The 27,971-nt window shown below is 50.2% G+C and overlaps 8 protein-coding genes across 8 annotated transcripts; 2 read left to right on the forward strand and 6 right to left on the reverse strand.

The window, feature by feature from the left end:
* Positions 1–766: 766 nt before the first annotated feature.
* T310_2916 (uncharacterized protein) lies at positions 767–1,719 on the reverse strand (the record flags this gene model as incomplete). Its single annotated transcript, XM_013474195.1, has 4 exons — positions 767–969; positions 1,037–1,154; positions 1,229–1,557; positions 1,632–1,719. The coding sequence occupies 4 exons, from the start codon at positions 1,717–1,719 to the stop codon at positions 767–769; spliced, it is 738 nt and encodes a 245-aa protein (XP_013329649.1).
* An 814-nt stretch (positions 1,720–2,533) lies between these two features.
* Positions 2,534–4,189, reverse strand: T310_2917 (uncharacterized protein; the record flags this gene model as incomplete). The annotated part of the gene is made up of 1 exon (XM_013474196.1): positions 2,534–4,189. The coding sequence occupies one exon, from the start codon at positions 4,187–4,189 to the stop codon at positions 2,534–2,536; it is 1,656 nt and encodes a 551-aa protein (XP_013329650.1).
* Positions 4,190–5,110: 921 nt separating this feature from the next.
* Positions 5,111–7,133, reverse strand: T310_2918 (Integral membrane protein; the record flags this gene model as incomplete). Its single annotated transcript, XM_013474197.1, has 5 exons — positions 5,111–5,296; positions 5,350–5,727; positions 5,801–6,118; positions 6,176–6,810; positions 6,884–7,133. 5 exons carry the CDS (start codon positions 7,131–7,133, stop codon positions 5,111–5,113), a joined length of 1,767 nt encoding a protein of 588 aa, XP_013329651.1.
* Positions 7,134–12,197: 5,064 nt separating this feature from the next.
* T310_2919 (Ubiquitin C-terminal hydrolase Ubp8) lies at positions 12,198–14,341 on the reverse strand (the record flags this gene model as incomplete). The annotated part of the gene is made up of 8 exons (XM_013474198.1): positions 12,198–12,443; positions 12,702–12,908; positions 12,963–13,385; positions 13,455–13,640; positions 13,695–13,783; positions 13,840–13,950; positions 14,003–14,233; positions 14,290–14,341. 8 exons carry the CDS (start codon positions 14,339–14,341, stop codon positions 12,198–12,200), a joined length of 1,545 nt encoding a protein of 514 aa, XP_013329652.1.
* Positions 14,342–16,020: 1,679 nt separating this feature from the next.
* On the forward strand, positions 16,021–19,075 carry T310_2920 (CRAL/TRIO domain protein; the record flags this gene model as incomplete). The annotated part of the gene is made up of 6 exons (XM_013474199.1): positions 16,021–16,209; positions 16,471–16,568; positions 16,649–17,086; positions 17,127–18,129; positions 18,296–18,377; positions 18,471–19,075. 6 exons carry the CDS (start codon positions 16,021–16,023, stop codon positions 19,073–19,075), a joined length of 2,415 nt encoding a protein of 804 aa, XP_013329653.1.
* A 437-nt stretch (positions 19,076–19,512) lies between these two features.
* On the reverse strand, positions 19,513–20,367 carry T310_2921 (HIT domain protein; the record flags this gene model as incomplete). The annotated part of the gene is made up of 5 exons (XM_013474200.1): positions 19,513–19,623; positions 19,742–19,756; positions 19,828–20,014; positions 20,126–20,179; positions 20,363–20,367. 5 exons carry the CDS (start codon positions 20,365–20,367, stop codon positions 19,513–19,515), a joined length of 372 nt encoding a protein of 123 aa, XP_013329654.1.
* Positions 20,368–21,679: 1,312 nt separating this feature from the next.
* On the reverse strand, positions 21,680–23,000 carry T310_2922 (Thioredoxin reductase; the record flags this gene model as incomplete). The annotated part of the gene is made up of 3 exons (XM_013474201.1): positions 21,680–21,816; positions 21,874–22,670; positions 22,730–23,000. Coding segments are annotated over 3 exons (1,205 nt in total), but the record flags the coding sequence as incomplete, so codon positions are not given.
* A 3,318-nt stretch (positions 23,001–26,318) lies between these two features.
* Positions 26,319–27,938, forward strand: T310_2923 (Beta-alanine synthase; the record flags this gene model as incomplete). The annotated part of the gene is made up of 3 exons (XM_013474202.1): positions 26,319–26,434; positions 26,614–26,928; positions 26,996–27,938. 3 exons carry the CDS (start codon positions 26,319–26,321, stop codon positions 27,936–27,938), a joined length of 1,374 nt encoding a protein of 457 aa, XP_013329656.1.
* Positions 27,939–27,971: the final 33 nt, after the last annotated feature.

A 27,971-nucleotide genomic window follows, 5' to 3' on the forward strand; every position in this document is an offset into this window, starting at 1 on the left:
TTCTGTCAACTGACTCACAACAAGGATAATCGCCGAAGATGGAAGAGATGGGAGTGTCTCGTGACAGCACAGCAAGGCGCAGGAAACAAAGCGCAGGAGACTTCCACTCGGCAGATAAAGAGGACAAGCAGAGACGGTTACTCCCCGACTCCTGCCGGAAGGGTTGAGACCAGATAATTATGGACGGGAAAGGGAGTTTGACGAGTCGAAAGACCAGATGGTGGCTTGCATTGTTTTTTTTTTCCAGGCCATGCAGTGTCACTCCACGACTCGAGCCACGCCAGGCCAGCGTTACGCCAGTCAGAATTAGGTACGGCGTACAATGTCAGCCGGGTGGGCCGCTCCCTTTCCCGCAGAAATGCGGAGCTTGGCGCGTCCCCCGTCGGTCGATCGTGGCGCTGCCAATCGGGTCGATGAGATCGCAGGGAACTACAGATTTGACTACGATGGACAGGCTGTATAGATCTCGTCTCTTGGGACGTAGATGGGGGCATTGACCCTATCGCGTTCTGCGACCGATACTTATCTGGCTACTTTCCTCAAATCCAGTGTTTTGAAAATGCCTTTTAGGGAATAAGGCTTGACTGCGACAGAACACGTTCTTACTTCGTTTGGCCTCTACTGGCGTCTGCGGAGTAGCAGCATAACCATTCGTCTCTATTGGACTATGATGCAGTGTTGGATATCACATTAAGAACATTGAGAAGACTGAGGTCCGTTATCCCACGGTCCATTGACTTCATCACACCAGGATAGCTTCTCCAATTCACAGGTGGAAGTTGAACCAGGCCACAGCCTGCAGGAAGGCCTGCTCCTTGGCGAACTTGTTCTCCGGCTTGCTCAGGTCCGCGCGGACGGCGAATCCGTGCACAACGCCACTGAAGAGGTTGATCTGATACGGCTGACGGGCCTTGATCAGGATGTCCTCAGACTCGTGACGGAGCTCACGGGTGAAAATGCTGTCGGTCTCTGCAAGGCAACATCAGCATCCGATCTGTGCGAGACAGCGGGGAAGACAGCAGGAAGAGTAACTCACCTGCGGCAGCGATGGAGAAAGGCTTCTCAATGGCGGTAAGCTCCTCTTTCGTAATGAAAGAGGGGTGAGCGGAGTAACCAGCGTCGAGTTTCCCGTCCTTCAGGAAACGGACAACATACTAAAAAACAAACCGTCAGCAAAGTCCGTTCGAAGCGATATCGATTCCAAGCAGAGGCATGAAAAAATAGGTACCTTGCCACCGAAGCAGTATCCAGCCGCGCCAATCTTCTTAATACCCAAGTCCTCCCTCAGGTGTTTGATCGTAGCCTCGATGATAGGGTCAACCTTGTCAGTGCCATGCTTGCCAAGCCACTCCTGAATGTTGACCTTTCCGGTCTCGAGAGCGTCGAGGGGCAGCTGATCGCCGTCAAAGAGGTCAGGAACGACGGTCAGGTACCCGTTGGAGGCGAAGTCATCGGCGAGCAGCTTGCTGTTGTTGTAGAGACCAAAGACGTCGGTGATGATGAAGACCGCCTTGTCAGGCGTCTTGTTGTCCTTCGGGTATGAGAAATAGGCGCGGACTACACAATGGAAGCCAGAATCAGCGAGAGGCCTGGATTGTCTGTTTAATTGAGGGGGGGCGTTCTATTATTACCATTGCCGATAGACTTGATCTCTCCTTCAGGGGTACCTTCGTGCCTGAAGCCAGTGAAGCAGCAAGCACCAGGGGGGTTGGACGCCATCTTGGAGACGATTTATACGCGTTTATCGATTGCAGGCAGGAGACAGCAGTTAGATAGAAGAGAAAGGCGATAGAGTCTAGGTCTACAACAGAGCGAGCGGTCCTTCTCAGGTGGGAAGAAAGCGAGGGGAAAAAAGGACAGTGAAACGCTTAAGTACATCGTAGGCGAGCGTGCAGTCGACCCTGTGAGCCCCTCATCGACGGTGCAGGTGGATCGCGGTGGCACAGTTCTGTCCTGCGCGACAGGAGAATACCCCGCTCTGCCCCCCGTCTGGGAAAAACTGGATCGGAGAGAAACACAATTGGTTAGGTACGACCATCTCTGCTGTCGCCGTCATCAGTTCGGCTCTTACTGGGCCAGCAAGAGCCGTTCTGGCTCCATGGCGGGCGCACAACATTTTGCACGTCGCCTGCTAAAGTCCGAAAAGTCCGATCAGATTGTCGCAAGCGCTGGAGAGGATGGAAGCATGGATTCCCACCGTCGATGGGCATGCTCCCGATTTCCGGAGGCCGGACAGCCAATCTGAATTCCTGTGGCAGTAAGACGTGATGGATCTTTATACCAGGATAGAGTCCAGATACAGATACAGCATGATTTATTTAAACTGTTTGGTCGAGTTGTGATTCCTACGGCTAGACTATGCCATGTGCTGTGCTCGTTTGCGGATCTTACTAATGCGTATGTAATCAACTTCAAAAGAAAAAAAAGGACTAAAAACAGTCTTGAACGGCTCCCGAAAGTAAAGCATGTCCCTCAACTCCATGTGCGTAAGTAAGGCTCATTGACCACTCGTTCGCTCGCTGTCCCCTCGTCTTCAGAAGTCATCTTCACTGGAGTCCTCGTAGGTTGTTAAGCGACGAAACTCCTCCGTGGGTATGCGACTCAGCCACCGATCCTTTCCCCTAGCCCTACTGTCATATGATCCTCCCATGACCATCTGCTCGAGATATTTTTCAATGGTCGTGATATAATTCAACCTACGTTGACGCTCGGGTTCGCCCACGTTCTCTCCGCATATCATAGGGTACCCTAAGGCAATGTAAAGGTCCTCCAACCCCGTCAGCCCTTCCAATGGTCTCAGAACCCGAATATACATCCTCAAAACCATATTTATCTGAATTCGAAGCAACGGGGGAAAGCCGTAGAGGATGATCTCCGGCATGCGGATCATAAGCGTCAGTCTAGCGAGATTCCCATGTCGAGCAAGGTGTGACAGAGTGGACAGCCAGTCCTGGTAGCCCCATGAGTCCGAATGAAGATAACCATCCTCAGAGGGCGGAAAGACGATTTCAAGAGATCGAAGATGGAATATTGCTGACGTCGGCATAAAATTCTTCAAAAACAGCGATGCCTCCACCTGCGGCGGGGTTGAGTGGACTGGCTGTAATCCATGGCGCGGCATGACAATGAATCTGTTCCGTGAATAGAAGACCTCCAGTGCAACATTCCGTACAGCATGGTTCACGAGGAACAGCGCAGAGGGTGGTTCCCAGCACTTGCATGTCGGGGAGAAGGCGGCGTGATAGCGGCGGCAGTAGCATCCTAAGAAGCGACCACACGCGCGTTGAGGCCACAGGAGCTCGAAGCCACGGCCGGGACTCCACACTATCTCACAAGGCGCAATGAGATCTGAAAAACTCAGAACTTTGATCTGTAGTTCTGCTGGAAGGGAGCGGAAGGGGAAAGGAGAAGAAAAGCGGTTAGTTGTGACGCCAGTGGTAGAGTACATGGCCGTTTCTTCTGCAAGTCGACGCAATACAGCATCAGGGCGAGGACCGAGTCTGATATGGCAAGATTTGAGCCGAGGAAATTGTCTAAAAGGCGCAACAATTTGTTCGGCAGTATTGTAGTCTTGTGTATCACATGTAGCCCTGAGACGCAGACGGTGCGGCTGGACATATGAGGCCAATCGAGTAGCTGCTTGTTGCCATATTTCGATGGTGGCGGTATCTGCGCTGGACATGCTCCCAAATGGTTCCCTGACAGAAGTACGAGAATTGCAGCATCCATGCCCATTATCATCGAAGGATGGCTTCAGATAGAGAACAAGATGAGTCAGAGATGCTATGCTATTTGGACTGAGATTTTGGAGTGGACCGAGGCCTCCAAGAGCACAGCGTCGAATGACAAAGGTGTTCGAGGAGTAAATAATGGGGATGATATCATTGTAAATAGCGCGGCACGTTTGCAGGAGGTTGTAAGTAAGGCCACAACACACTGAGGAGGAAACTCCATTGTCACTGTCTCCCCAATCGTATGACACCGAGTCCATCGACTCATCGTCGTCAGATGCGTCTGAAGACTCTGGAAGTCTGTGCCGTCCCGGGAACGACAAATCGACGGTGTAGCCTGTCAGAAGGCCTGCTGCATCGTAAACATGACGACGAACGCTAGAAGGGAGATCGAGAAATGATAGTCCAGAATGAGGCCTCTTCGGGACATCAAACCCGTCTAGTGGCAGTTGCCACATGTTGACGAGGCAGGCGCGACAGATAGACTGAGGGAACCTAAAGAAAGACGTGTGAGCTTGAAGTTGACCTGATCGAGATAAACTCACCTCCTGGAAACGTTGTTGTCACTGTGTATGTTTAATATCCTCACCACTCGAGTTTTGATAATTGTCGAGGGAAGCTTAGATGATAGTGGAGGTAGTGACGAGATGTACGTTGTCAGAGCTGAAAGAGGGGAAAAAAAAACAAACAAGATGGAGAAAACCACTTCCAGGAGTTCAAAGCAGCACACGAGAGACAGTGCCGAGACAGGAGTAACTGAGTTGGTGAAGGAATCGCAGAAGCGTCTCACGCTGGGTGACTGAAGTGACCAAAATTGGAAAGAACTGGACCTTTGCGTAGATATCTCATCGAACTGTCAGTGAGTTATCCATGAACTTCTTTGTTGAAGACAATCACATCCACTTCCAACTGGATATTATAGAGGTATTATTCCATTGTGACATAACAACCTAGTGAACAGGGTATTTGTCTCAGTATTGTCACGCAATGAACAAGATAGTTTATTTATTTCCATAGATGGTTGCCCAGCGATTCGGGTTCAAACGGCGCATAATATCTCCTCCTCATTAAGTCATTATCCCATTGCCAATTACAAGCAACCCGCCGTAATCATTAGAGTAGAGACTCGTTTCATCAACAAGGAAAACCTTGCCGGGAGACTTGTTGCTGAAATATCGTCAAATCACGATCCGCCCACGCAGTTCCCGTCATAACAAGAAGTTTATAGGGGTATAATGCAGTATACAAAAAAAATAATTGGAAGATTGGTATAGAAAATGGTTTTGATCCGTCTGACATAAGTGCCAGATGCCATGGGATGCCCGCCTGGCTCAGGACCGGCTCCTATTAATGGCAAGGTCCGGATGAAATGATGGCGCCTATGCTGCCGGGAGCCAAGATGGAGGATGGGATTGAGAGGGTGATTCCTTCTTAACTGCCCAGGCCTTGATGGCAATGACGATAATTTCGTATGCCATGATGAAGCAGGTGAGACCGACGACAACATTGAAGGTGAACATGGCATCCAACTCATAGTAATCCATGACATCCATGATATCCGAAGCCTAATTAAACGACTCAGCACTAGTCTTTTTTTTTAGACAAGAGGTCAACTTACACTCAGCATGAAGATGAGACCACCAGAGATGAGGCAGAAAGCACCGACAACTTCCGATGGAGGCCGAGAGGGTAAATAGGAAGTCGGGGGCTTGATGTAGAAGAGAACGTAGGTACAAGCCCGGGCGAGCGCACCTGCAGCGAGCAGCGAGCCCCATTGCTTGTGAACCATGGTCGAGACCATTGACTCCTGGTGATGAGATCCCATCATGATACCAAGAAGGAAGATGATGAGAGCCGGCATCGGATTGATAGACACACCGCTTTGGGCTTCCCAATTGGGGTCTGGCTGGTCATAATTGTCCACATGGCTGGACGGGCGCAGGAGGGTCTTGTTCAGCCACTCCCGGACCTTTTTGGATTCCAGAAGCATGCCACACTAAATAGGTGTTTTGTCAGTACAAGGGATATCCCAGGGAAGACAAAAAAAAAGGCTCCTGCAGTCCACTTACCAATCCCGCACCGAAAAACATTATAGCGATTGAAAGATGCTCCAGATCGGTTGGTGTCCACGCTCCTCCCCAACCACCTAGATGCTCGAGGAAGACATTGGTCGACCCATAGGTGAAAATGGCTGCAGACTCGATGAACTCTCCCGTTGGAACCCGAGACTTGGACTTCCCAACAACCTGTTGCGGAGGCTTGACATTCCAGGCCCATCCAAAGTCCGCCCAGCAGCCCATGAAACGGCCCAGGACGACGAGACCGTACCAGAAGAAGATGCCACCTTTAATGAAATGCGCCAGTCCACTGAAGATCCCATGGGCTTTCTGTTCAGATGATGGTCAGTGACTTGGTTCCAAAAGAAAAGAAAACCAATGACATACAAAGACGCCGCCGTATGTTACACCACCAGTGGAGAGAGCGATGAAGCCAAAGGGGAGAATGATCCGGTCAAGAATGATGTAGATGACGCGCAGAATCCGGAGGACACGATCCGAGACCAAGCCCGGGATCCGAGACGCGAAAAACCGATCCAGGACGGAGTTGCGCAACCAGCCCTGAGCAAGAGGAGTCGATTCCTCGACATCCTCTTCCGGCTTCGCAAGGTGCCCATTCTCGCCGTCCGGGGTGGATGGACGACTTTGGAGGGAGGACGAGTTCCTCTCGGTGCCTTGGCCGCTGTCTCGGGACCAGCGGTACTCGTGGTATGACTGCTGGTGGTCCATCGTGTTCTCGGCCGACACAGGCAGGAAGGCTGCGCGTTCGTATGCAGCACCGTTTTTAACACGACCGTGACCCGAATAAGCGTAAATCAGTCCGATGACGACCTGTGCAACCACCACCCACGTCACAATCCAGCCGATCTTGTGATGGGCATTGTTCTCGTAGAGATCCGGAGTCGAAGCATTGTAGACAATCCCGAAAAAGAGACCAAGGGCATTGATGATCAAGAACACGAACTGCGTCGGGATTGTGTACCGCGAGCGGGCCACACTGAGCATTACCGCTGCACCGGTTACTGTTAGCCATCGTCCTCAGCCAGCAGGATCTGTCGTCTGTTTTATCGACGTTGTGTGTACGGATGTATTTACCTATGGGAAGGATAAAACACCAGCCAAGCACCATCAGGATGATGTGAGCAAAGATTGTGCCAACATGCTCCTTGTACGCAAAATAGCTCGTCGGACCCTCGTCCGATGCAGGTTTCGACGCGGTTTCGTTGTGGCTTGAACCCATGTCCATGTCCATATTCATATCCATGCCCTCATGGGGAAAGGCATTGGCAAGCGACGCGAGCAGCAGAGCTGCCGCGAGCACTTGCAGAGAACTGATCCGTCGCATGGAGGCACTCCTTCAGGCCACACCTTCTTTCAGGTGTCACCAACTCTGCAGCTCCCCGAAGTAAATAGCCCAAGTAAGAATATAAAAAGCGTTCGTAAATATAGCCTGACAGCGCTAGCAGGCCGGATAATGATCGATATGGCGCGAAGAGTAGCTAAGTTTTCAGCGCAGATGACGCTAAATGCGGGCTGTGGCGCCCGAGGATTATTGCCGGTGATGTCAGGACAGGACGAAGGGCGAAGAGAGGGATGGGTCAGCTTGCGCAAACCCTGGATCGCAAACCCAGACGAAGAGAGGGAAGCAGGAAGGGAAATAATAAAGGGCTTTGTTGAAGACGCGGGAGAAGCTTCTTCTTCAAGAAGCAGAACACCCGGACGGAACTAGGGCCGTGGCATCGCGGGACAAAGTTTTTGGAGCCTGACATGTCCCATCCCATCGCATGCATCATCGCATCGGGTGCGTGTGGTTCGGCGCGGGCGGGGATAAGGTGATGCTTGCGCCGAAGGGCGTGGAAACAAAGACGGAAAAGTGCCCAAGCTCCAAGACCCGGCTCCGTGGGCCGAGAGCGCGGCAGGGATTAGGATAGGGCCAGACGGCAGGCGCCAAGCGGGTGATGGATTCGCTGGAGACTCGGCATCCCATGGTCGCCATCATTTTCTTCATTTATTTGCGGCGGACTATTCGCGAGCGGTGTTGTGAGCGCATGCTCCTGCTGGTGCGAGCAAGGAGCTGCCGCCTGCAGGACCTGGTGATTCATCGACCACTCTGGCAGGCATCTACCCTTCCTTACTTGGGTATCGGTACTACCAACAGTATTATTTCGAGGGTGTTGGGACTGGAGCCTGATGGAAGGTGCCTAGATAGGTATACAACGGATTTTTCAGACGGATAAAAAGTCCTAAAGCAATTCACTCACTCACCAGGGCGGTGTCGCACTCTGTACGAGTATGTCGACATAAGGTAGCTCTCGTACAGCGATCGGCGGCCGAGGTGTTGAGCTGCTGACGATGCCTAGCGTGCAGCCCAAACAAGGTTCTTGAGCTGGCTGGAGTCTGCACGCCACTGCCGTTTTTGTCGGAACGTCGGGCTGCCTAGTCCCAGCCAGGCAGGGAAGCTGCGGCCCTCGCTTGGCGCCTGGTGGGACGAGCTGCCCGGCGTCCCGAGCCGGCTAGCCCGGATGCCTTTCTTACTAATCAGCAGTCGCACCTTCCTCAGCCCTGCTCGCCGCCCTGCCATGCCGTGCGCCCATGACCTCATCGCCCGCCCACTACAACTCTGGCTGAGTCAGCGCAATGCCACCGGCCCCCATGCGAGGACTGGAAATTCGATTCTCTGGATGGCACGAGGCACGCGTGCCTGTGTGCATCGCGACTCAGCACTCTTCGGAGTGGAGACTGGCAGGGCTTTTCGGTCCCTAACCTGCCTTCGGTCCATCCATGACTCCATTAGTTTCATTAAGGCGGCACGAGAATCCCGTGATCCCTGTCCTCCCGGTGCACGGGGGCGTCTGATTGGTCTTTCATCTGCACAAAATTCAACGACCATCCTGCCTGTTGATAACTCGATGTGCATCTCCATCCACTGCTCGGATATCACGGACTTCCGATCGATACGCCAACTCTGCCACGTCCAGCCACCAGCTTGGTGAGCAAACCGACTCATGACGGTCTACTCCGTACTCCGTACTCCATACAGTTTACTTCGGCGATTTTTCAATAAGAATCCCCGAATCAGTTCATATGGCGCTCTGTACCCCGCAGATTCTTGATTATGCAACCCCAGATCCAGCACGCCCCTCGATTAGGTACTACCTGCACGGATGCACACTACTCCGTAATCACATCATTTCCGGTCTTCATAAAGTGCTCTTATGCCTACCCGCCCTGAGCTCGCATGCCTCATCCGTCCATGTCGACGCTCTACGCTTCTCCAGGTGATTTGACTCGGGAAAGCCTATAACAACAATGGCGAGTGCATCGCAAAGTCCAAATAGAAAGACAGGCATTGGCGACAAGGATGTTGATGACCCTGACGTGGTGCAATTATCCACTAGGGCGGTGTGGGTTTCTTGGTGGTCCCCTCCCGGAAGATCGCCCGGGCTACTGGTTGATAGCTGCATCCAGCACGGATACCCGGATCATGCACAACCGATCCGCCGTCGCGAGGCTCTCTGGACCTGCCGTCTACAAAATGCAAGCTCTGTCCGGAGCATGGAGTGCTGATTAAGAAGATTGATTATCTCTCTCAGCTGTAACAGGCTCGAAGCAAGCAGCTTCTTCAGGGGCGTGGAGAGCTCTCATGGTCTGCTGGGGTGCTCCGTATGCTGTACCGAGTATAAGCATAATTATGCTTATTCTAATGCTGACCTAACACGACCCCGGCGGTCTCCTACCCGAGATGCCGATCATGAATCCAGAGCGCACCCATCGTAACGCCGACGTGATTCTCGTATCCCAGTTACAATCAACTTAAATCATGGCAGTACTACGAAGTCAGCAGTTGAGTGAAAGCTCTGGTCTGGACGGTGTACGGATACTGCGTCCAGGATTAGGTGTGGGAAGACGTTTTTGTGGTCCACTGATCATCTGATAGCGCCGTTATCAGGCGGTCACTGCAATCCTGCAACTAACCTCTGCCAACTCGTCGCTGACTTTCGGTGGACTTCTACGAATGACAGTGTATTTCCAATCATCAGTTGTGGGGGCGATGTTATCGGATTTTTAGGTCAGCAGTCAGCAAACGGCAGCTGACTGGATTGGTGATTTCAAGCATTCTCGGAGTTATCTGCGATAATCCGCACGCACTTGCAGACTTATAGCCACGAAGACTACTTTCTGAGTTCTGCCAACGCTTTGCTCCCACGTGCTGCCAGTGATATCTCGAATGGGTTAACAGTGCCATGCAGTGCAACATCGCTGTCAGTTGAAACATCTCCAACTCTCCAAACTTGCAATCGTCTTGACCATTGTTTTGGCTTTTCTGTGAAATAATAGAGCACCCTTTTTACTCCGTACTGACCGACAGAGCAGCGATATATCCCGATATATCCACCTTGGTCCGCAGGAATCCGAAAAGGCGTTGCCAAGGCTGTGGAATGTTTTCTCCCTTTGGAATGTCCTCCACAGTCCAGCTGACTAATTACTCCATATACGAAGTTACGGAGTACGAACCGTCAGCAGGGCGCCTTGGGCTTCGGGCTGCCCAGCTCCACTTAGTGCACATACCAGTGAAAAAAAAATCCACATACCGATCTTGCGTCATAGACGCTGGGAATTTTGCAGTGGAATTTCTTTTCTTCACAGAAGGAAAAAAGCTCAAAGAGAGAACAATGGCATTCTCAGGAGAACAATAAAGACGAGAAAGAACGTGATCAAACTACCTTACTAGACGGGAGACTTTTGTCAGGCCCTTGCACCTTGGAGCCAATCAGGCATAGCACAACACAGGGATAGGCTATAGCTGCTGGACCAACCAAGGGAGCCACAACCTAGTTGCGACCTCGCCTGATCAAAAAACAATTTCATCGCCCGGAACCTCGCGGATGTGCCTGGCGCGGCGCACAAATCCCGACATGCCGTTGCTGACCGAAGTCACCAAACTATGGAAATTGGAATAACTCACTGTTCTCGTAGTCTTTTTTTTTCCAAGAGAAGTGGAGTCATCAAATCAAGCTGACTTCCTTTCCTTGCGCGTTCAAGGCTGCCTATTTCCGATCCCGACACAGACGCGAGACGACATTCCCCTTTGGGGCATTATTCGATCGTACGTACTCCGTACAGCCAGCCGTACAGCAAGTTAGCAACTGGGGTCCAGACTCCAGAGTAAGTACAGGTCCAGACCGAAAAGCAAGCCATACAGCAAATATTACTCTATCGGGTAGTATGGAATATATGCCTGGGTTAGGTAGGTAGGCACAGGTCTGTAGATAGATCGGGTTAGATACATTACCTGCTACCTAGAGGCTAGCAACTTGGCACACGTCTTTGACATGTCGGGTCATGATTATCATCATCATTCACTACCTGATCTTTATTATTGATTACTTATTGATCGATTGTCATTGGTTGCAGTTGGTCAGCACAGAAGATATCTTTAGAAACAGCAGATTTAACCCGTCTATCTCTCTTTGAACCGAACGAACCATTGAAGTGGGTGTATATATCATATGATATGTTTCTCTACTACTGTAGACCAGACCAGAATCATTAACTGGAATAAACAATAGTGCTGTACTGTACATGATATCAGTGATTAAAAAAAATCACAACATCCGGTCCTGCCATTTTTCTATCTAATCTAATCTATACTGAGTACGGGTAGGTCAAGAACTAGGAAAGTCAATATCCCACTCAATTATATCCCTCCAGACGATGAGATTTGTTACTTTAAGGAAAAAAAGGATTAATTGAAGACACGATCAACAATGACCATCTAGACAGACTAATAATAAATAGACTAAACTACATATTAACGTACAGTACGTAGACTTACTTACCTAATACCCCTTCAAGTTGAGTCTGACAACAACAGAACAGAGCAGAACAAAACAAAACAAAAAAATTCAACCGATCGATAGGGAGATAGGTAGGTAGAGAGAGAATCAAATCAAATCAAATTAAATCAAATTAAAGATCATCATATGATAGAGGAAAGATATGATGGAAATGAAGGAAATCAAGGAAATCAAGGAAGAGGAATAGGAATAAGAATTTTTTTAATTTTTTTTTAAAAAAAGAAACCGTTCGTTTCCTTCAGTCCTTTCATCTGTGAGTATTGTTCACTTCCATCTACTACTAGGTAGATGGAACTGCTTCCTGGTTTGGTCAATGAATTGACAAAAGAAAAGAAGAAGAGAAAAAGGGGGACTTGATTGATTATCCCGTCTGGACGTGTGTCCTGTCTGCGGCGTGTACTGTACAAATGTACATAGAATGGACGTCTCTCTCTCGGAAGGAAGGAAGGAAGTCAGGACGTCTAGAAATTCTAAATACAGCATGGGCAAGGAATCAAATGACGAGCAGGTTCTGGTAGTAATACGCGCTGTACGTATCCCAAAACGCCTTCTCAGATAGTGTACAAACAAGAGTGATGCAACAGTCGTCTTTGTTGTTGTTGTTGTTGTTGTTGTTGTTGTTGTTGTTGTTGTTGTTGTTGTTGTTGTTGTTGTTGTTGTTGTTGTTGTTGTTGTTGTTGTTGTTGTTGTCTTTCTATCATTTCTGCATGCAATGCTATGCAAGGCAATGCAATGCAGTGATCATGAAATGTGAAGAAAAACAACAACAGAGGGGTGATGAGAGGGGATGCAAACAACTGGAACGGTCTATCCAGGCTCTAGAATCCAATTCTCAAGCTCTAATGCTCCAACGCGACGTCCGATCTATGTATCTTTTTTGTATCTCGTAGACAAGGACCGCAGCGTGTAGAACAACAGATAAGCGTCTGCATTGAGAACCTCGGCCTCGGTCGCCGCTGTCACCTGGTCGTCGTTGAATAGCAGCCACTGATAACAAAGACCAGTTAGCAGTAAGTTAAAAGAAGAAGAAGAATCGGCAAAAACTGGCTTCTTACCTGATCACCTTGCCGGCAATACACATAGTAGTGACCAGCTTCCAGCTTCCCCTTATGGACCACAGCGGAGGCCAAGTCATACAAGTATCTCGACTTGTCGACCTTGCGAGAGTTCGGCTTGGTCGTGTAGGGGAGCATGTTGATGGACAACGGAAAGTCCACCCTCCCTTCCACTTTCTCGGAAACGGAAAACGTGTGCTCGAAGCGCTAGTCACAGATTTAGCGACGCTGGACGAAAGCGAGCCAACAAGAGTCACTAACCTTCAACTGCATGCACAAGATCGCCGGCAATTTCTTGATCTTCAGCTGTTTGGTCGCCTTCTGTGGCGTCCCACCACAACCGCTGCAGTTGTACACGTCGGCCATGAGCTTTTCTGGGGACGTGAAGCTCTCCAAGCAACCATTAAGAGTGGGAGTCGAGGATCCCCGTCCGCCCAGTTGCCGCTTTTTTGCCTGTACCTGAACATCCAGACTCAGATCCACGATAGGATCCTCAGTCTGTGTGACGTTGCCGCATCTGTCGCAGGTAACGCTGCTCCGGATTTTGCCGTAGAATGCTTTATGAAAGAAGCATGAACAGCTCTTGTTCGGGCCTTCAGAGTGTCCTTCGGTGCTAGCATGAAGCTTGTCAACGAGAAATTGATAGAACTCATGAGCATCTTGTTGGTGATAACCTGCCAGAATCTGTGTAAATGAAAAGAAGAATTAGGTCTCGTATTCTTTTCGATAGAGTCTGGGATGTACGCCACTTACAGGACTTGCTTTCCACGATGCCATCAACAGGTTGAGAGCTGCAAAGCCCTCCGACTTTTCTGGGCTGTTGAAATCGGCAAATGCCTCCGCAACAGCACAGCCAATACAGTCAGGCACGGTGCACTCGTGCGTTTGGTGACCGTTTCCAAGGAAATAGGTGTTGAGTAAGGGATCATGCAGCAAGGTCTGGAGAATCACATTCAAATAGCAAGTCTGTCCCAGGTTAAACAAACCTCTTACGCCTTCCTTGGCGCAAGGCCGTTTGGTGGCATTGCTCTTGACGTAAGCCTCGTCGGCAGAGCTTTCGCTAAACGTCCGCTTCTTTGATACTATTTTCATGTTAGGGAACTTTCAGTTACGAATGAATATATTTTCACAAGCCAACCTGCTGCTGAGGACAGTCCCAGGGCTGTCGCGCGGAGTCGTTCGAGGTCATGGTCATACACCAAGTCCTGACAAGCATGACAGAAAAGGGAGCCGTTCCGCGACTCCATGTCTGGGAAGTGTTTAGCACATGTTCGATGGGAGGAGATAGAGACCATGCTCACAGAAGTTATGCTCCGTTTTCTCACTATGCTGTTTCCGGTCGCCACTGGAACATTTCTCAAGGCAGTCTAAGCAGGTATAGACAGGCTTGAGAGAGATAGAAGTCTGGCCGGAGGAAGATGATGCTCCATTGGCCTGCGATTGCGATGAAAGAGATTTTTGTGCCTTGACGAAAGAGTTTCGGAACTTCTCGCTGGTCTCCTCGTCTTTGGAAAGAAGGGCAGCGAGATGCTCTGAGCTTTGTTAGTCTCCTGAAACAAATCAGGAATTCCACCAAACGAATGCTTACCACAACCGTACTCGGCTTCTGAAATGGCCGATACATTTGTCGTAGTAGCCATTGTGTGTTGTCAAGCTGGACGAACAAACCGTTCAGGAGCTCAACAATCGGGTTCAGAAGGAAATCGAAGCAAATCGTCTGATGATGATGATCAAGAGTAAAAATGAGAAAAAGACAGATACTATGGTCGATTAGGACTCGCATAAGATTCGACAAGAGGCAGTAGAGGAAAGAGAGCTCACCCAGGGTAAGAGGAAGAACGTAACCAGTACGGAGAGAAGATGCAGGTCAGTCCAGCAAACCCACGCGTGATATCTTCAGAATGAGAGCAGACGTAAGTGAATACACAGATAAGAAAGGCCGGGACAAGAGTGCAGAAGGAAACAATGACGCTAAAGCCATGAATAAGGCATGGTATGCAATCGGAGTGGAGTATCAAAGAAAAGCAGATCTAGCAAAGAAAAAGCAAATACATCAGACCAAAGACCACAGAATAATAGGGAGGCTGGGGCAGAAGTGAATTAGGTCAGTAGCGCGCAGGGAGCTCTGAAATTGAGGGGAGCAAGCCAACCGCAAGCAGCTGGAACAATGTATACCCCGAGACTGCAGAAGAACTTGGGACCAGAAAGTTAAATGAGGGGCAACATAAACAGTGGAGCTATTGTCAACCAGCTCGACAACGGCTGGGGATCACTGCGTAGGAGATGTAGTGAATGCCGGGGAAAGCTTTGATATCGAGGATCTCGCGATTCTCCACTAGCCCAGTCCCACGCTAGCGGCTCCGATAGGAACAATGCGCAGCAATCACGCCAGAAATCCAAACACCACGACGGGGATAGCAGAAACAGACGAGCGGCATGGATGAGAAACCAGCACTCGACCCAGCAGCGCCAATTGAGGCCGTTCAGCGCTCTCCGGTGGTCCGCAGCAGAGGGAAAGGATGGATGGCGATACTGGCGAGCGGCGGCAAAGCTGCCCAACCGAATGGGAATAGGCGCGGCAACGCCCGCAGCCGCGGCAACCTTAGCTCAGAGCCCCTGGCGAGATGACATGCAGCACAGCAGAGGCAATACTGACTACTACTCTTACGTACATTACATCCAACACGCGTATGGCATTCAGCTACTGACATCTGCTTGTTTGGCAGGCTGTTTCCTACATGCTACCATTACAGGCTGTCTGCCAGCGCCGCCGTAGAAACTCTCTTCTCCGCACTGGCCGGTGCACGTATTGTCTAAAATTGTAGCGGCCTCCTCGGACTAGGCCGTCCTCCATAACAGGCAATTCAGTTCAGATGAACTGCCGTCTGTCCCTGCTCTCAAGCACCGTGGGTCTGGAGTAGCATGGTCCAAGCTGCATAGTGCTTGGACCAATTGCACAGCCCTTCTCCTTCCTGAACGGAGGCGGCGGCTGTACGGAGCAAACATCGCCTGACCATGTTTACTAGTCCCAACCGGCAGTGAAAAACAGATTCACCGATATCCCTTTCCTCGCGGTAAGGCACTTGGGCGAGCTCGGGCCGTACCTCTTGTCGCGTATCGACTGCCAAGCGAACCTCGCGTGGAGGAACCGCCACGGGCTCCTCGGGCGGGCGTAGAGTATCTGGACGTAGTCTTATTAGAGGAAACGGTAGTCGGAGGGTTTTCGATGAAGGAAGTATCGGTAGTTCTATATCGGTTCAGTCAGCCAACGCTAGCTTCGAAAATAAAGGCCTGGTTGGGGAGAATAGCTCTTACAAGAATGTGGTCTCTCCCTCGTGCTCTGGTCGATCTGGCTCAGCAGCAGCTCCTAACACGCTTGTCAGCTACCAATGGCAATCAAAGCGACCCTGCAGAAGAACGCGTACCCTGCTGGTTTTCTGCCTGTTTGGCTCTTTGGAATGACTCGGGAATGGGCGCCTGCGAGTCTCAGTATCGCCTGTGCCGCACTGTGTGTTTCGTAAGAATTACCTCGGGAAAATCGACGCAGAAAGCATTCATGTTCAGTCCGTAGAGGAAACTAGCAAAGCTCTCGCTAAAACGCGCCAGGCTCTCGTGCATTAGCTGCAGATGCATGAAGTTGGCCTCCAGATCGGCCATGGCGTCCGACAGCTCCGCAAACTGCGGCTCCAGCGCATTGATGGCAGGCTCTGTATACCCAGCACTGCCTCCATAAGCATCACGGATGGAAGATCTCGAACTAGGTCGCAAGGGCGTGGTCGGCCTGGAGGAAGGTCGCGGACGCGATGCGGATCTGGGGGCCGCGTCCATGGATGCTGCGAATGATCCTGGTGGGGAGGGGAAGGAGGGGTAAAACACGAGAAACAAAGACGGTCGACCGCCAGCACTGGCACAGACGCGGCGATAATAGCAAGGTAAACGCTGTGCAGAGCCAAGCTCCGGCGTTGGGGGACGACAGCGCAGCAAAACAAGCAGGTTGGCGGAGGCCCAGCTGGTCGCGTGGTGCGGGCTCTCTGCCCTCCAGGGCGACCGGATCGCGACGGCAGGCCAGCGCTAGCCCGCCGCCGATCGCAGCCGGACAAAGTATATAATATTAGCAGGGACAGCGCAGGCAATCAAGCGCCCATTCTCCCCGCAGGTTCGATCTTCCCCGGACTGCTCAGCCCGCTAAGTGCCTGGTCGCCTGTCCAGAATCCCTCTTTGGCTGTCGGGGAGGGGAAACGACGCTTCTCACCCTCCGCCAGGCAGCTCCAGCGCCTGGTCTCGGCAGCACATGCGAGCTTGCACAGCCTGCCGCTCGGCAAGTCTTTGCTTCAGCCCTCTCCAGTTTCCAATTCCAATTCGACTCCTGCCACCGACGCAGGTCCGTTCGTCGTGCTTCTCCCCGCAAAACTCTGTTCCGCCCAGGCCTCTTCACAAGCGCCCTCTCTCCACACGAGCCTACCCTCCATCCGCGGTCCCGTTCCATCAGCCGAGGCAGGCGTCCTCTGTCTGGAGTATTGTATTCCTTGCTTGTCTCGTTAGCGGCGCCGCAGCGGTGCAGGTTATATACAGCTCGAAGGCCAGCAAGGCGTCGAATGCTGAACGGCAATCCGAACCTCCAAAGGACTGGTCGCAGGATTATCTCGGAGAAATTGATACCCTGAAGATGTCGTCGGATGCGATTCCGCCCGGCCATGTCGGAAATCTCACCGAGGAGCAGGAGGCCAAGCTCCGTGAGATGTGGGTTGTGCTCTTGAAGCTCTTCGGCGTCAAATTCGAAGAAGGATCGGAAGTCGCCGGGGATAATGAATCCGTCAAGAATGAGAACGCTACGCAAGACAAGAAGAAGTCAAGGCGAAGCTTTTTCGGTCTGAGGAGCAGCGACAGCGGGAAATCAGTAAACGGCACGACGTCGAATCTGTCCAGTCTGCAAATATCGGACGGAGACGACAAATATGGACAGACGAAAGAGTTCCAGCAGGCACTCGCCGCCAAGACGCCAGAGGAACTACGGGAGACGTTCTGGAGTATGGTCAAGCAGGACGATCCGGATGCGCTCCTTCTGAGGTTTCTGCGGGCCAGGAAGTGGGATGTCAACAAAGCCGTGGTTATGCTCATCTCCACTATCCGGTGGAGGGCCGACGAAATGCACGTCGACGACGACATTATGTTCGGCGGTGAGGCCGCTGCGTTGGAGCAGTCGAAGAGTTCGGATCCTTCGGTCAGGAGACTTGGCGAAGACTTCCTGGCCCAGTTCCGGATGGGAAAGAGTTTCATTCATGGTGTCGACAAATTGGGCCGACCGATGTGTCTGATTAGGGTGCGACTGCATAAGATCGGCGCCCAGAGCGAGAAGAGTATAGAGAGATATACCGTTCATATGATTGAAACCGCCAGGGCAATGCTTCCTCGCCCCGTGGAGACAGCAGTAGGTGCCATGGCGTGCGTTGATGAGAATTAGTCGAGAGCTGACCAGACAAGGTGATCATCTTCGATATGACAAACTTTACACTGGCCAATATGGTAAGACCGTTGGGGAGCATTTCGTGGTTTTTTTTTCTTCTAACAGCTGGCAGGACTATACACCCGTCAAGTTCATCATCAAATGCTTTGAGGCTAACTATCCGGAATCACTGGGCGCGGTGCTTATCCACCAAGCACCATGGATCTTCTCAGGTTTGTTTGTCTCGGACTGAACACTTGGCCTATACTGCGAACGGTATTCTAAGATCTTTTTTTTATTTACAGGAATCTGGAAGATTATCAAAGGCTGGCTTGATCCCGTGGTAGCAGCCAAGGTTCATTTCACCAACTCGGTCGAAGACCTGGAGCAGTTCATTCCTCGTGACCGCATTTTGAAAGAACTGGGAGGTGACGACGACTACGAGTACCAATACGTCGAGCCTCAGCCCAACGAGAACGACGCAATGAAAGACACGGCGAAGCGTGACCAAGTCATTGCAAAGGCCAAGCAATACTACAAGGAACTCCAAGACGCCACACAATCCTGGGTCGTGGCCGCATCGAAGGGAGACAAGGAGGAGGTCGATTCATTGAAAGCCAAGCGAGCGGAGCTTATTGAGAAGACGGGCAAGACATACTGGGAGATGGACCCCTATATCCGGGCCCGCTCGTTTTATGACCGCACCGGAGTCCTCAAGGGTGACGGAAGTGTAGTCTTCTATCCCGAGAGGGAGGAGAAGAAGAACAAGAAGGAGGAAGTGATCGTCGAAAGCGAGCACCCAGCGGAAGAAAAGAAGGAGAATGGCCTCAACGGCAACAACGAGGGCGAGGCAGAGAAGAAGGCCGAAGTCAGCGTTGAATCGAAACCGGAAGAAAAAACAAACGGCAACGCTGCTGTTACGGCCAGTTAACTAACTACTGATCACGCTTGCAGCACCAACTCAAGTGTATTTTTTTGTCTCTTGATATGAAAGGAAAGATCTATTTTTCGTTAAGGTGGTTTTTGGTCATGTTATCCCTTCCTTCCGGTGGATAGATCTCCTCCTTTTTTTATTTGATTTGATTTCCATTTTCCATTTTCCATCTGGAGGAAGTGAATTGTATTCATACCATATCAATGCAAGGGATTGTCATTGTTGGATTACTACGAGCAGTCTCCTGAATAACTAACTAATTGATTCGAACATTGGGACATTGGGACAGACAAGGCAATTCACGATCTTTTTTATTCTGCCTGTCGAATAAAGTACATGAATGCAGGAGGGGGGAAAGAAATATGACTGACTAATATCCTATTCAATTGATTGAAAAGACTCTGCGGGATTCAAAAGAGATGAGGTTTACTGAGTTACGCCAATTTGGCCTTGAGTTCCTCGTGCAGAGCCTTGAGCTTCTCCATGTCCGTCGCCTGGGCAGGCCAGCCGATACCGAGACCCTCCTTTTCGTTGGGTTTGGGAATCTAAAACAAGTTAGTTGATTGAGGTTAGCATGCTGTCTGTCGGTGTAGTATATCGATTTTGATGGACTGAATCCCTGCAGGATAGATACGGGAGATGAAGAAAGATGGTAGAACGTACCACGTGGAAGTGAACCTAAATTAAAAAAAAAAATGTCAGCGTAATTACTGCGAGATAGAGGCAGAAGTTCTAAGTGGCGAACTTACATGGTCAACCATCTGGTGTGCCGCGCGGCCGTTGTTCTGCAACACGTTGAAGTTCTCCGCACCGCTGGCGATGGCAATCTTCTTTGCCACGGGCTGTTTGTTGGAAAGAAGAGATTTACCCGTTAGCGACCCATTGTTTTTTTTCTCCTGATATGTAACCACCTCGTACGAGGAAAGATCAACGCAGCTAATGTTGGTTATCGTTGACCTTGTCCTCAAGGTACGCATGGGTGGATCGATTGGATGGCTATATAAACACGGGAAAGCCAACCACGAACGACTTTGGGGAAAGACATACCAGGATCGAAGTGAGGTGCTCATCCGGGATGTCGGTGAGCTTGGCACCGTGGAACTTGGGAATTACAAGCTGTCGCAGTCAAAAACTGTCAGTCAACAGATCGACCATTTACTTGACATTATTTGCATCTCTGGAGCCCTGGCTCAGTCGGCTGCAGCGCGAGCCCTGCCAGAGGTGTAACTTCGCTCCAGTCAAAAGAAACAAAAAGAACTGGAAGAGCTATATTATATAGCTTACAGCATGGCCACGGCTCAGTGGCTGGATGTCAAGGAAGGCAAGGACTTTGTCGTTTTCAAACAGCTTGAAGGACGGGATTTCGCCTGTTGACCGATCGATCAGCATTAGCCGGAACCTCAATAATGGAACACCGAATTGCAGGTAAATAGAGCAATAACAGAAGAAACGGAATTAAATGTATATACCCTTGATGATCTTGCAGAAAATACACGCAGGGGACGACATTTTGTATGATGCGTACAAGAATGAAGCTCAGATGCAATATAGAACTCGAAGACGTCTGATGCGGGGTGAAGTTTTACATATTTGCCTAGGCTAATACCGTACGTGATGAGCGACGGCAAACGGGAAGGCGGAAAGAGGCGCGTGAGGGGCAAAAGGATAAAAAGACAAGGGGAGGCAGGGATCGGACACGAATCGAACTCGCGACATCGGGAGTTTGGGGGGTAAGTTTATTAGTCATTTCAGAACAAACCCTGCGAGGGGTGGGACAGCCTAGCCCAGAATCCATTTCTTGCCTTTTACCAGAGATGGCCGTGGGCTGCCCACAATACCCCTCTCATCAATCTTTGGAATCGTATCCATCGACACAGTCGTCGATTATTTTATTATTTTTTTAATTTTTAAAATTCTCCATATGTACTTCCATCTACTTCTCCAATTTTTTGACGGATTCCACTTCAGTAAATGTCAGAATTCGTGGCGTGGTGCGTGTATATAAGGGCGACAGGTGTGTGTATTTAACCACTATCTGATGCGGTGTCTCCAAAGCTATCCGCTCAGTGCTCTGTGCTCCTTCCGGTCTGATGCATGTCCATCCTTGCACCTTTCATCAATCTGCTCGAGTATAAGACATGAAATGAGGTTCTCGGACAATAACTAAACGAATTTGCGGATACTGATAAACGCCCCCTCCCCTTAGCTTCCCTCTACGGCAGGTACAGTACATCCTGGGGGCGGCAGGCAGCAATATCACGTGGAGATAGGCGAATAATGCGGAGATGACTTCACATGAACTTTCGAGCATTATTATCGGACTTCACTGATGACATCTGTACCGCCAAAATTTGGTTTGGTATCAGGAAAGGCATAAAGATTGCAGTTGGTTGCAGTCAGTCAGTTACAGATACTTTTACCAAAAAGATGCAGTCACTGTGCTGATAAACATTAAAAGGTATATTCATATTCCTACTATATATGCGAACTATATGCGAATCGTAACGTTTTCAATGATATACGCAGCACACCGAGCTACTTCAGTGACGTGTCACCATCCCGACTCATTCAAAGTCATCAAGTCGTTATATCCTGCTTGGCTTAAGCAGCCTGAGTTTTTTCCCACAAGTCATCGAGATCATTGCCAATGCGTTTCCACGCATCTTCCTCCAACTCCCTCTCCGAAAGCAGCCCGCGCTTCGAGACCAGAGACTGCGCTTCCTCGCGCGAGATTTCCACTATAGAATAGACGTCAGCATAACCCGCCAGTCACTGCAACATGGAGTGCAACTCACCATGGATGTAAACGGCAGACTTCTTTCCGCTGTACATCGCATGCGGGACATTGGTACTTCCATCGCTGTTGGCATCTCCAACAGCCAAACCCCCTTGAGACTCGTGCGCGCGCTGTTGACATCGGCGTAGATCTTGTTACCCTGCATCTTCAATTCCAACTGAGCAGGCAGGGTCGAGCGTTGCGAAGACGGGAAGTTCGTAAGGAATGCACCTCGGTCAACACTCCCGCCGTCCGTGAAGTGCACCCTGAACTTGTCGAATTGCTCGTGTGTTGACGGGTCATTGTCCTTTGAACCGTCCTGCAGGCGCTCAATGGACGCAATAGTGCGGTTTTCGATGGTGACATTGTACGCCTGGAGGATCTCAAAGAACTTGGGGTTCTTCTGCCTTGCAGCCTCTTCCTGCTCGGGAGTCTGGGTGCCGTTCACAAGGGCGATGATGTCCGTGTTGAGAGTGTGGACTTCGTACACACTGCTGAGAACATCGGGCAGCGGGCCCAGGACTCCCAGGGGCTGGTCACGGTGTTCGTATCCGTCGCACCAGGGACACCAGTACATGCCTTTGCCCCAGGCGTCCTCAATGCCCGGAGTCGCGGGGAGATCGTCCTTCATCCCCGTGCCCAGGACTATTTTCTTTGCGGTGTAGGTGTTCCCCTGGACGTCCGTCACACTAAAGAGAGAGCCGTTACCAATCGGCGTGATGGACTGCACTTTTACGTCCTTGATTGACGCGGTCTTGTTGTAGGTTCCCAAGATCTGCTTGCGAGCGAGGGCTCGAAAGGCGCTGGGGGGAGTTCCTGGAAAGATACTGTTAACTAAAAACACCTGGAGGCTCTGGTGGACGAAGAAAGCTCACCATCATTGCCGATCACATCGTGCATGTTCCTTGTTGGCGCATTGCGGTATTCGCCCGAGTCGAACAACAAGGCCTTCCGCTGGACTCGAGAGAGGCCACTGAGGGCACTGAGACCGGCAGGACCACCGCCGACAATGATGGCATCGTAGGTGGCATTGTCGGCGGCAGTTTCTCGGGAGGCGAGCTGGTGAACATTGGGGATGACCCCGGCAAAGGCAAAGGCCAGGCAATGGAGGAAGAAGAACCAACGCGCACCGCTGATGAACGCCATGTTGATAGGTGTGATTGAAGAGGCCTGGAGGCACCTGGGATGCCCAGGGATGAATCCTTACTCCCTTATATAGAGTGAGAAACGCTGGCTGACTGCTAGTGTGGTGACACTACTTTACTATTGAGATTAGATCAGTGGACCTCTTCGAACTTCCCAAAATTGGGATCCGTCAATAAAAAATTGACTTCTACTCCGGAGTAATTGCGCTGTTCCCCTATCTACATCTATCATTGGTTTGCGAGTATATACAGGCCCATACAGTTACATAGCTGAAGATGAATATCTAGATCATCACACTGCAGATCGAAGATCCTCTTCAGCCAGCCTCACGGGCAGCGAAGCGAACACCCCCACCTGAGGAGCAGTTCTATTGAACTATGTACGTCACGTTTTGCAAAGCCAAGAGCCCTGAAGAGAACGAAGGATGGTCCAGACTGGTAGTCCTCAATAGAGAGTGTGGAATGCGGAGTGCCCTACGTGCCTGCTAGGGGAACGGTGTCACGCTAGGGTGATGCTGCAGCGGCCCTGCCTGTATGTGCAGATCAGATCATCAATCAGATAGAGAACCTTAAAAGAGAAAAAACACTACGAATACGGATAATCCAATGCTTGCAAAACGACCGAGAAATACGGACAGGAAAGTTCTACCCAACAACCCAGTTCAAACTTCAGCGGCCCGCTCGGCCCGCCCCAGCTATCCCAGGCCACCTCTTCCATACACCCCGCAGCCACTTCATAGTTATATCGATCATGGGATCCAAATATCCAATAAATATCCAATATAACTCTCTAGAAACTGGAGCTTTGATAATGCCCTTTTTTTTTGTCTTTCTGACAAGTTGCCTTGGTTTTAAGGAGAATCGTTTGGCAGCCCTTGCATCCATCCCAGTGGGTCCGGGAAGGCCAAATTACAGCCGGCGCTAAAGGGATCGACAGCGAAGCGAACCTTAGCACTGTCAGACCAAGGGTACTAATATCCTATTCAAGAATAGGTTATACTGTATATGACTTAAAAGGGCTCAAGATTGGGATCCGACATGTGGTGATGTGACTCGTCATATTTTTATCTAGATCTACGGTACTCCAGAGTAGTACGGAGTAGATCAATCACTCTTAGTCTACAATTACTCTGTGGATAAACAAACCCTTCCCTTCTTTACAGTAAGTAGCCAGCCGGCATGCCGGTCGAGTAGTGCTTCTTTCTCTATACGCAGTACTACTTTCCTATGATGTGCCTGATTCTGATTTGATCCTGTTCTTCCTTGATGTCAGATGACATCAGTCAACTCCTCAATCTCGATGGATTCAATCACAACCGCGCCTAGAGATCATCATCTTGAATATATCGTCAGAGAGGGTTTTTTGTTCAATAGATTTTAGTTAGATCTGGTGATTGTGCAGGCCATGTGATTAAACAAGACTCTTATATTTCTTACTAGAGATATTATTACTCCGTAGACACGTGTTCTACTGTGGTCGTGTGGTACACCCTCACCCCACAGAAGGAGAAGACGCGGAGAACCCTGATCCCTGACCAGTGATCACAAGAATGACTCAGCAAAACCATCCAGGTCAGGGCCTGACATAAGATAATCATGGTCATTGCGAAGGATACGGCCGTAATAAGGATCTTTGGTGCATATCTATAGGACACATTCATTTCAGCAGATAAGACCCCGTGGTTAACCTGTCCATAAATCAAACCCCCATCGTTACCTTCCTTGCCTGTTCCTTTGGACCTGAAGCCCCCTTTGTCTGTCTAGTTAGACCTCTGGTTTATTTACTTGGACTCTAGTCCTATTTCTGTGGCAGTTCTGTTTAGGCAGACGTCGATTATAAACAGGTGTCCTAGTCCACAGCTGTCCTGGTCCAACATAGATCGTTAGGTAGATTAGGTGGACCGAAGATATAGTTCTCCACATATCTAAATCGGCTCGTGCCCTTTCCTGCCAGTTTAAAGCTAACCATTTCGACCAATAAGGGGGCACGTAACCTCGTGTTTTCAGCCTAGATACCATAGGCGAAGGGATTCTTATACGTGCATGGCACACGAGGAAAATCTCTCGGCGGGCGTTATCGACATATTAAATGGGGGAAGAAATTAGAAGAATGAAGAGTCGAGACTGAAGCTTGTATTTATTGTGTTATGAAAAAGGTTGTATGTTGAACTATGTGTGCACATGGACCGAGTCTTTAAATTTAAAGTTGGGGTGGGTGTCATAGTATTATTATGAAGTAAAAGGAGACAAGCAGAGAAAAATATAGAAGTAGAAGAAACAGATTTGCAAGAATAATAAGCTATAGCTTCGACTAGAAAAAGAATTAAGAGTAGGTAACTAATAAGAAGGTAGTTATTAGAACGGTAAAGAAAAATAAGTATGTCTTTTAGAGAGAAGAAAATAGAAATAGCAGGCTGCAGAAAAAGAGGGAACTATATCAGTTTTCTTCTTTCTTTCTATCAAATTTCAGACAAGATTTTATCGAAGTTGAGAATTGTTATTCTCTCTAATGAACTGCCCGGGAGTCGTAGAATGCCACAATATACAATAGTAGGTAGACCCACTTGAATCATTCCATCATTGCAGCAGGCAGGACCTTCTGCTTAACGCCGATTTACCATCTCAATGGATTAAGCACCTATATAATTGGACATGATTTGATACCAGGCCTCCTTCTCCCCCAGAGACCATGCCAGTCAGCAGGCGCGACTGGATGCTGGAAGAGGGGTGGGGGGAATGCAGTAAGTAGATGAAGGTTAAATGGCATCACTCTCCCATGAGGAATATTATGAAGAATATTATATGGATCTCCCTATAGCGGAGGATCTCAATGCGGCGGGCAACAGAAGTACGGAATACGCATAGGCGGGCGATCGCCTTTTTGCCCAGACGTCAGTCATGCTCTCCTATTACTACTGGCTGCGGCGCCGGACAGTATGTCAGTGAAAAACAACGCGGAGATGGCTAGGCATGAACTTCCGGGAATTATCATCGGACTTCTCTGCGCCCTCGGATCAGTATGCTGCCAAGATGAGGGGTGTTCTCCAGCTAGGTGGCTTCTTATCAGCCATCGCTTTATCTCAGGGCATTGGCGGCCAATGCCTAATCTATCCCAAGAACACCTGCCTATCTATACATGTTATCTATATAAAGAGCCTGATTGTCGGAAGCGTCTAGCGCAATGGCCTCTCTCTATTCTGCGAGATTTTCATCCCCTACCACCTTAAGGTGTGCCCTGGGGAGTAGTCGGATTGCTCGTGTTCGGCCACGGATCTTCCCATCTCAACAGCGACACTTCTCCAATTCGTCCAGACGCAACATGTTGACTACCGAATTATCTGAGGACCAGGTCTCGGCATTAAGGGCAAACAAGGAGCGATTGGCCAAGGACTTGCACTACAGTTGTCAATGGGGATCGGGAATACGATGGGGAAGGTGAGATTTCTCTCCCTGCTAGTCTGACTAACATCTGAAGTCCTGGAGTGTAAGCCGTTGATTTATTTTACTTTTTTTCGTTTATGTCTCTTCATTCGCGTGTCGTTGAATTCGCACGCTATGAGCAGTGGTGTTTAGTACAGGCTTTCATACATCATGCTGACCAGACATAAATGAAGCGGTCCAACAGACACAGGCATGCAGCGCCTGGCTCTGTCTGAAGATGACAAGAAAGTCCGCGACTGGTTCGTCCAGACGATGAAGGACTTGAAATGCAACGTCACTGTGGACGAAATGGGCAATATATTCGCAGTCCGTCCTGGACGCAAAAAGGACGTACCTGCCACCTTTATCGGCAGCCATCTCGATACGCAACCTACTGGAGGTCGATACGACGGGATTCTGGGTGTCCTGGCTGGAATCGAAGCACTGAAGGTCATGGACGAGATGGGATTGGAAACCGAAGGAGGCGTTGGTGTGGTCAATTGGACCAAGTAAGTGCTTTGCGCTTCCATGTTCACCTTTTCTGCTGCGAAAGACTAATAATCCTCTTGCCTCCAGCGAAGAAGGGGCCCGTTTTCCAATTAGCATGGTCAGTTCCGGTGTCTGGGCTGGCCATATCCCGCTTTCTAAGGCCTACGATCTTAAGGAAGTTCCCACTGTTGCGTCTCTTCCAACTGCTGCTTCTGCCCCAGAGACCATGAAAAGCGCGCTCGAGAAGATCGGTTATCTTGGATCTGTACCATGCTCCTATGAGTCAAGTCCTATGGCGGCTCATTTCGAGCTGCACATCGAGCAAGGTCCTCATCTGGTGACTGCAGGTCAGCGTGTGGGAGTTGTGACCGCTGTCCAGGCATACAGGTGGTATCGCATTACCGTCACTGGACGTGATACGCATACGGGCACGACTGCGTTCCAACACCGCGCTGACGCCATGTTTGCTTCTGCTCGCATGATGGTGAAAGCGCGGGAGATAGCTGCTGCCCACGGCTGTCTGGCCAGTGTTGGCATCGTGGAAGCGAAGCCTGGCAGTGTCAATACTGTCCCTGGTCTCGTCAGCTTCAGTCTGGACATCCGAGGACCCGAGACGGAATTGGTTGCGCAGGTTGACGCTGAACTCAGGAAGGAATTTGATGCCATCGCCTCTGAGGAGGGCAAGGGCATAGGGAAGCCTTGCCGTGTTGAGTGGAAACTCGACTTCGACTCCCCCGCTGTTAAATTCCACGATGACTGCATCGACTGCGTCCAGAAGTCTGCAAAGGCGGTTGTCGCGGATGCCAATGTTCCTGATCCAAAGTCCCTCATCCGGACTATGATGAGCGGCGCAGGCCATGACAGCGTCTTTGCGTCAAAGAGGGTCCCGACGAGCATGATCTTTGTTCCCTGCAAGGATGGCTTGAGCCACCACCCGGAGGAGTTTTGCTCAGCAGACGATTGCGCTACCGGGGCGTCGGTCATCCTGCAAGCAGTAGTAAGGTATGATCGGAAGAGATTCCAGGCATAAGTCAATGGCGGTTCACAAGCCGGAAATCAAGCC

This window comes from Rasamsonia emersonii (genome assembly GCF_000968595.1).
Source record: "Rasamsonia emersonii CBS 393.64 chromosome Unknown ctg1118621760042, whole genome shotgun sequence".
Taxonomy (NCBI): domain Eukaryota; kingdom Fungi; phylum Ascomycota; class Eurotiomycetes; order Eurotiales; family Trichocomaceae; genus Rasamsonia; species Rasamsonia emersonii.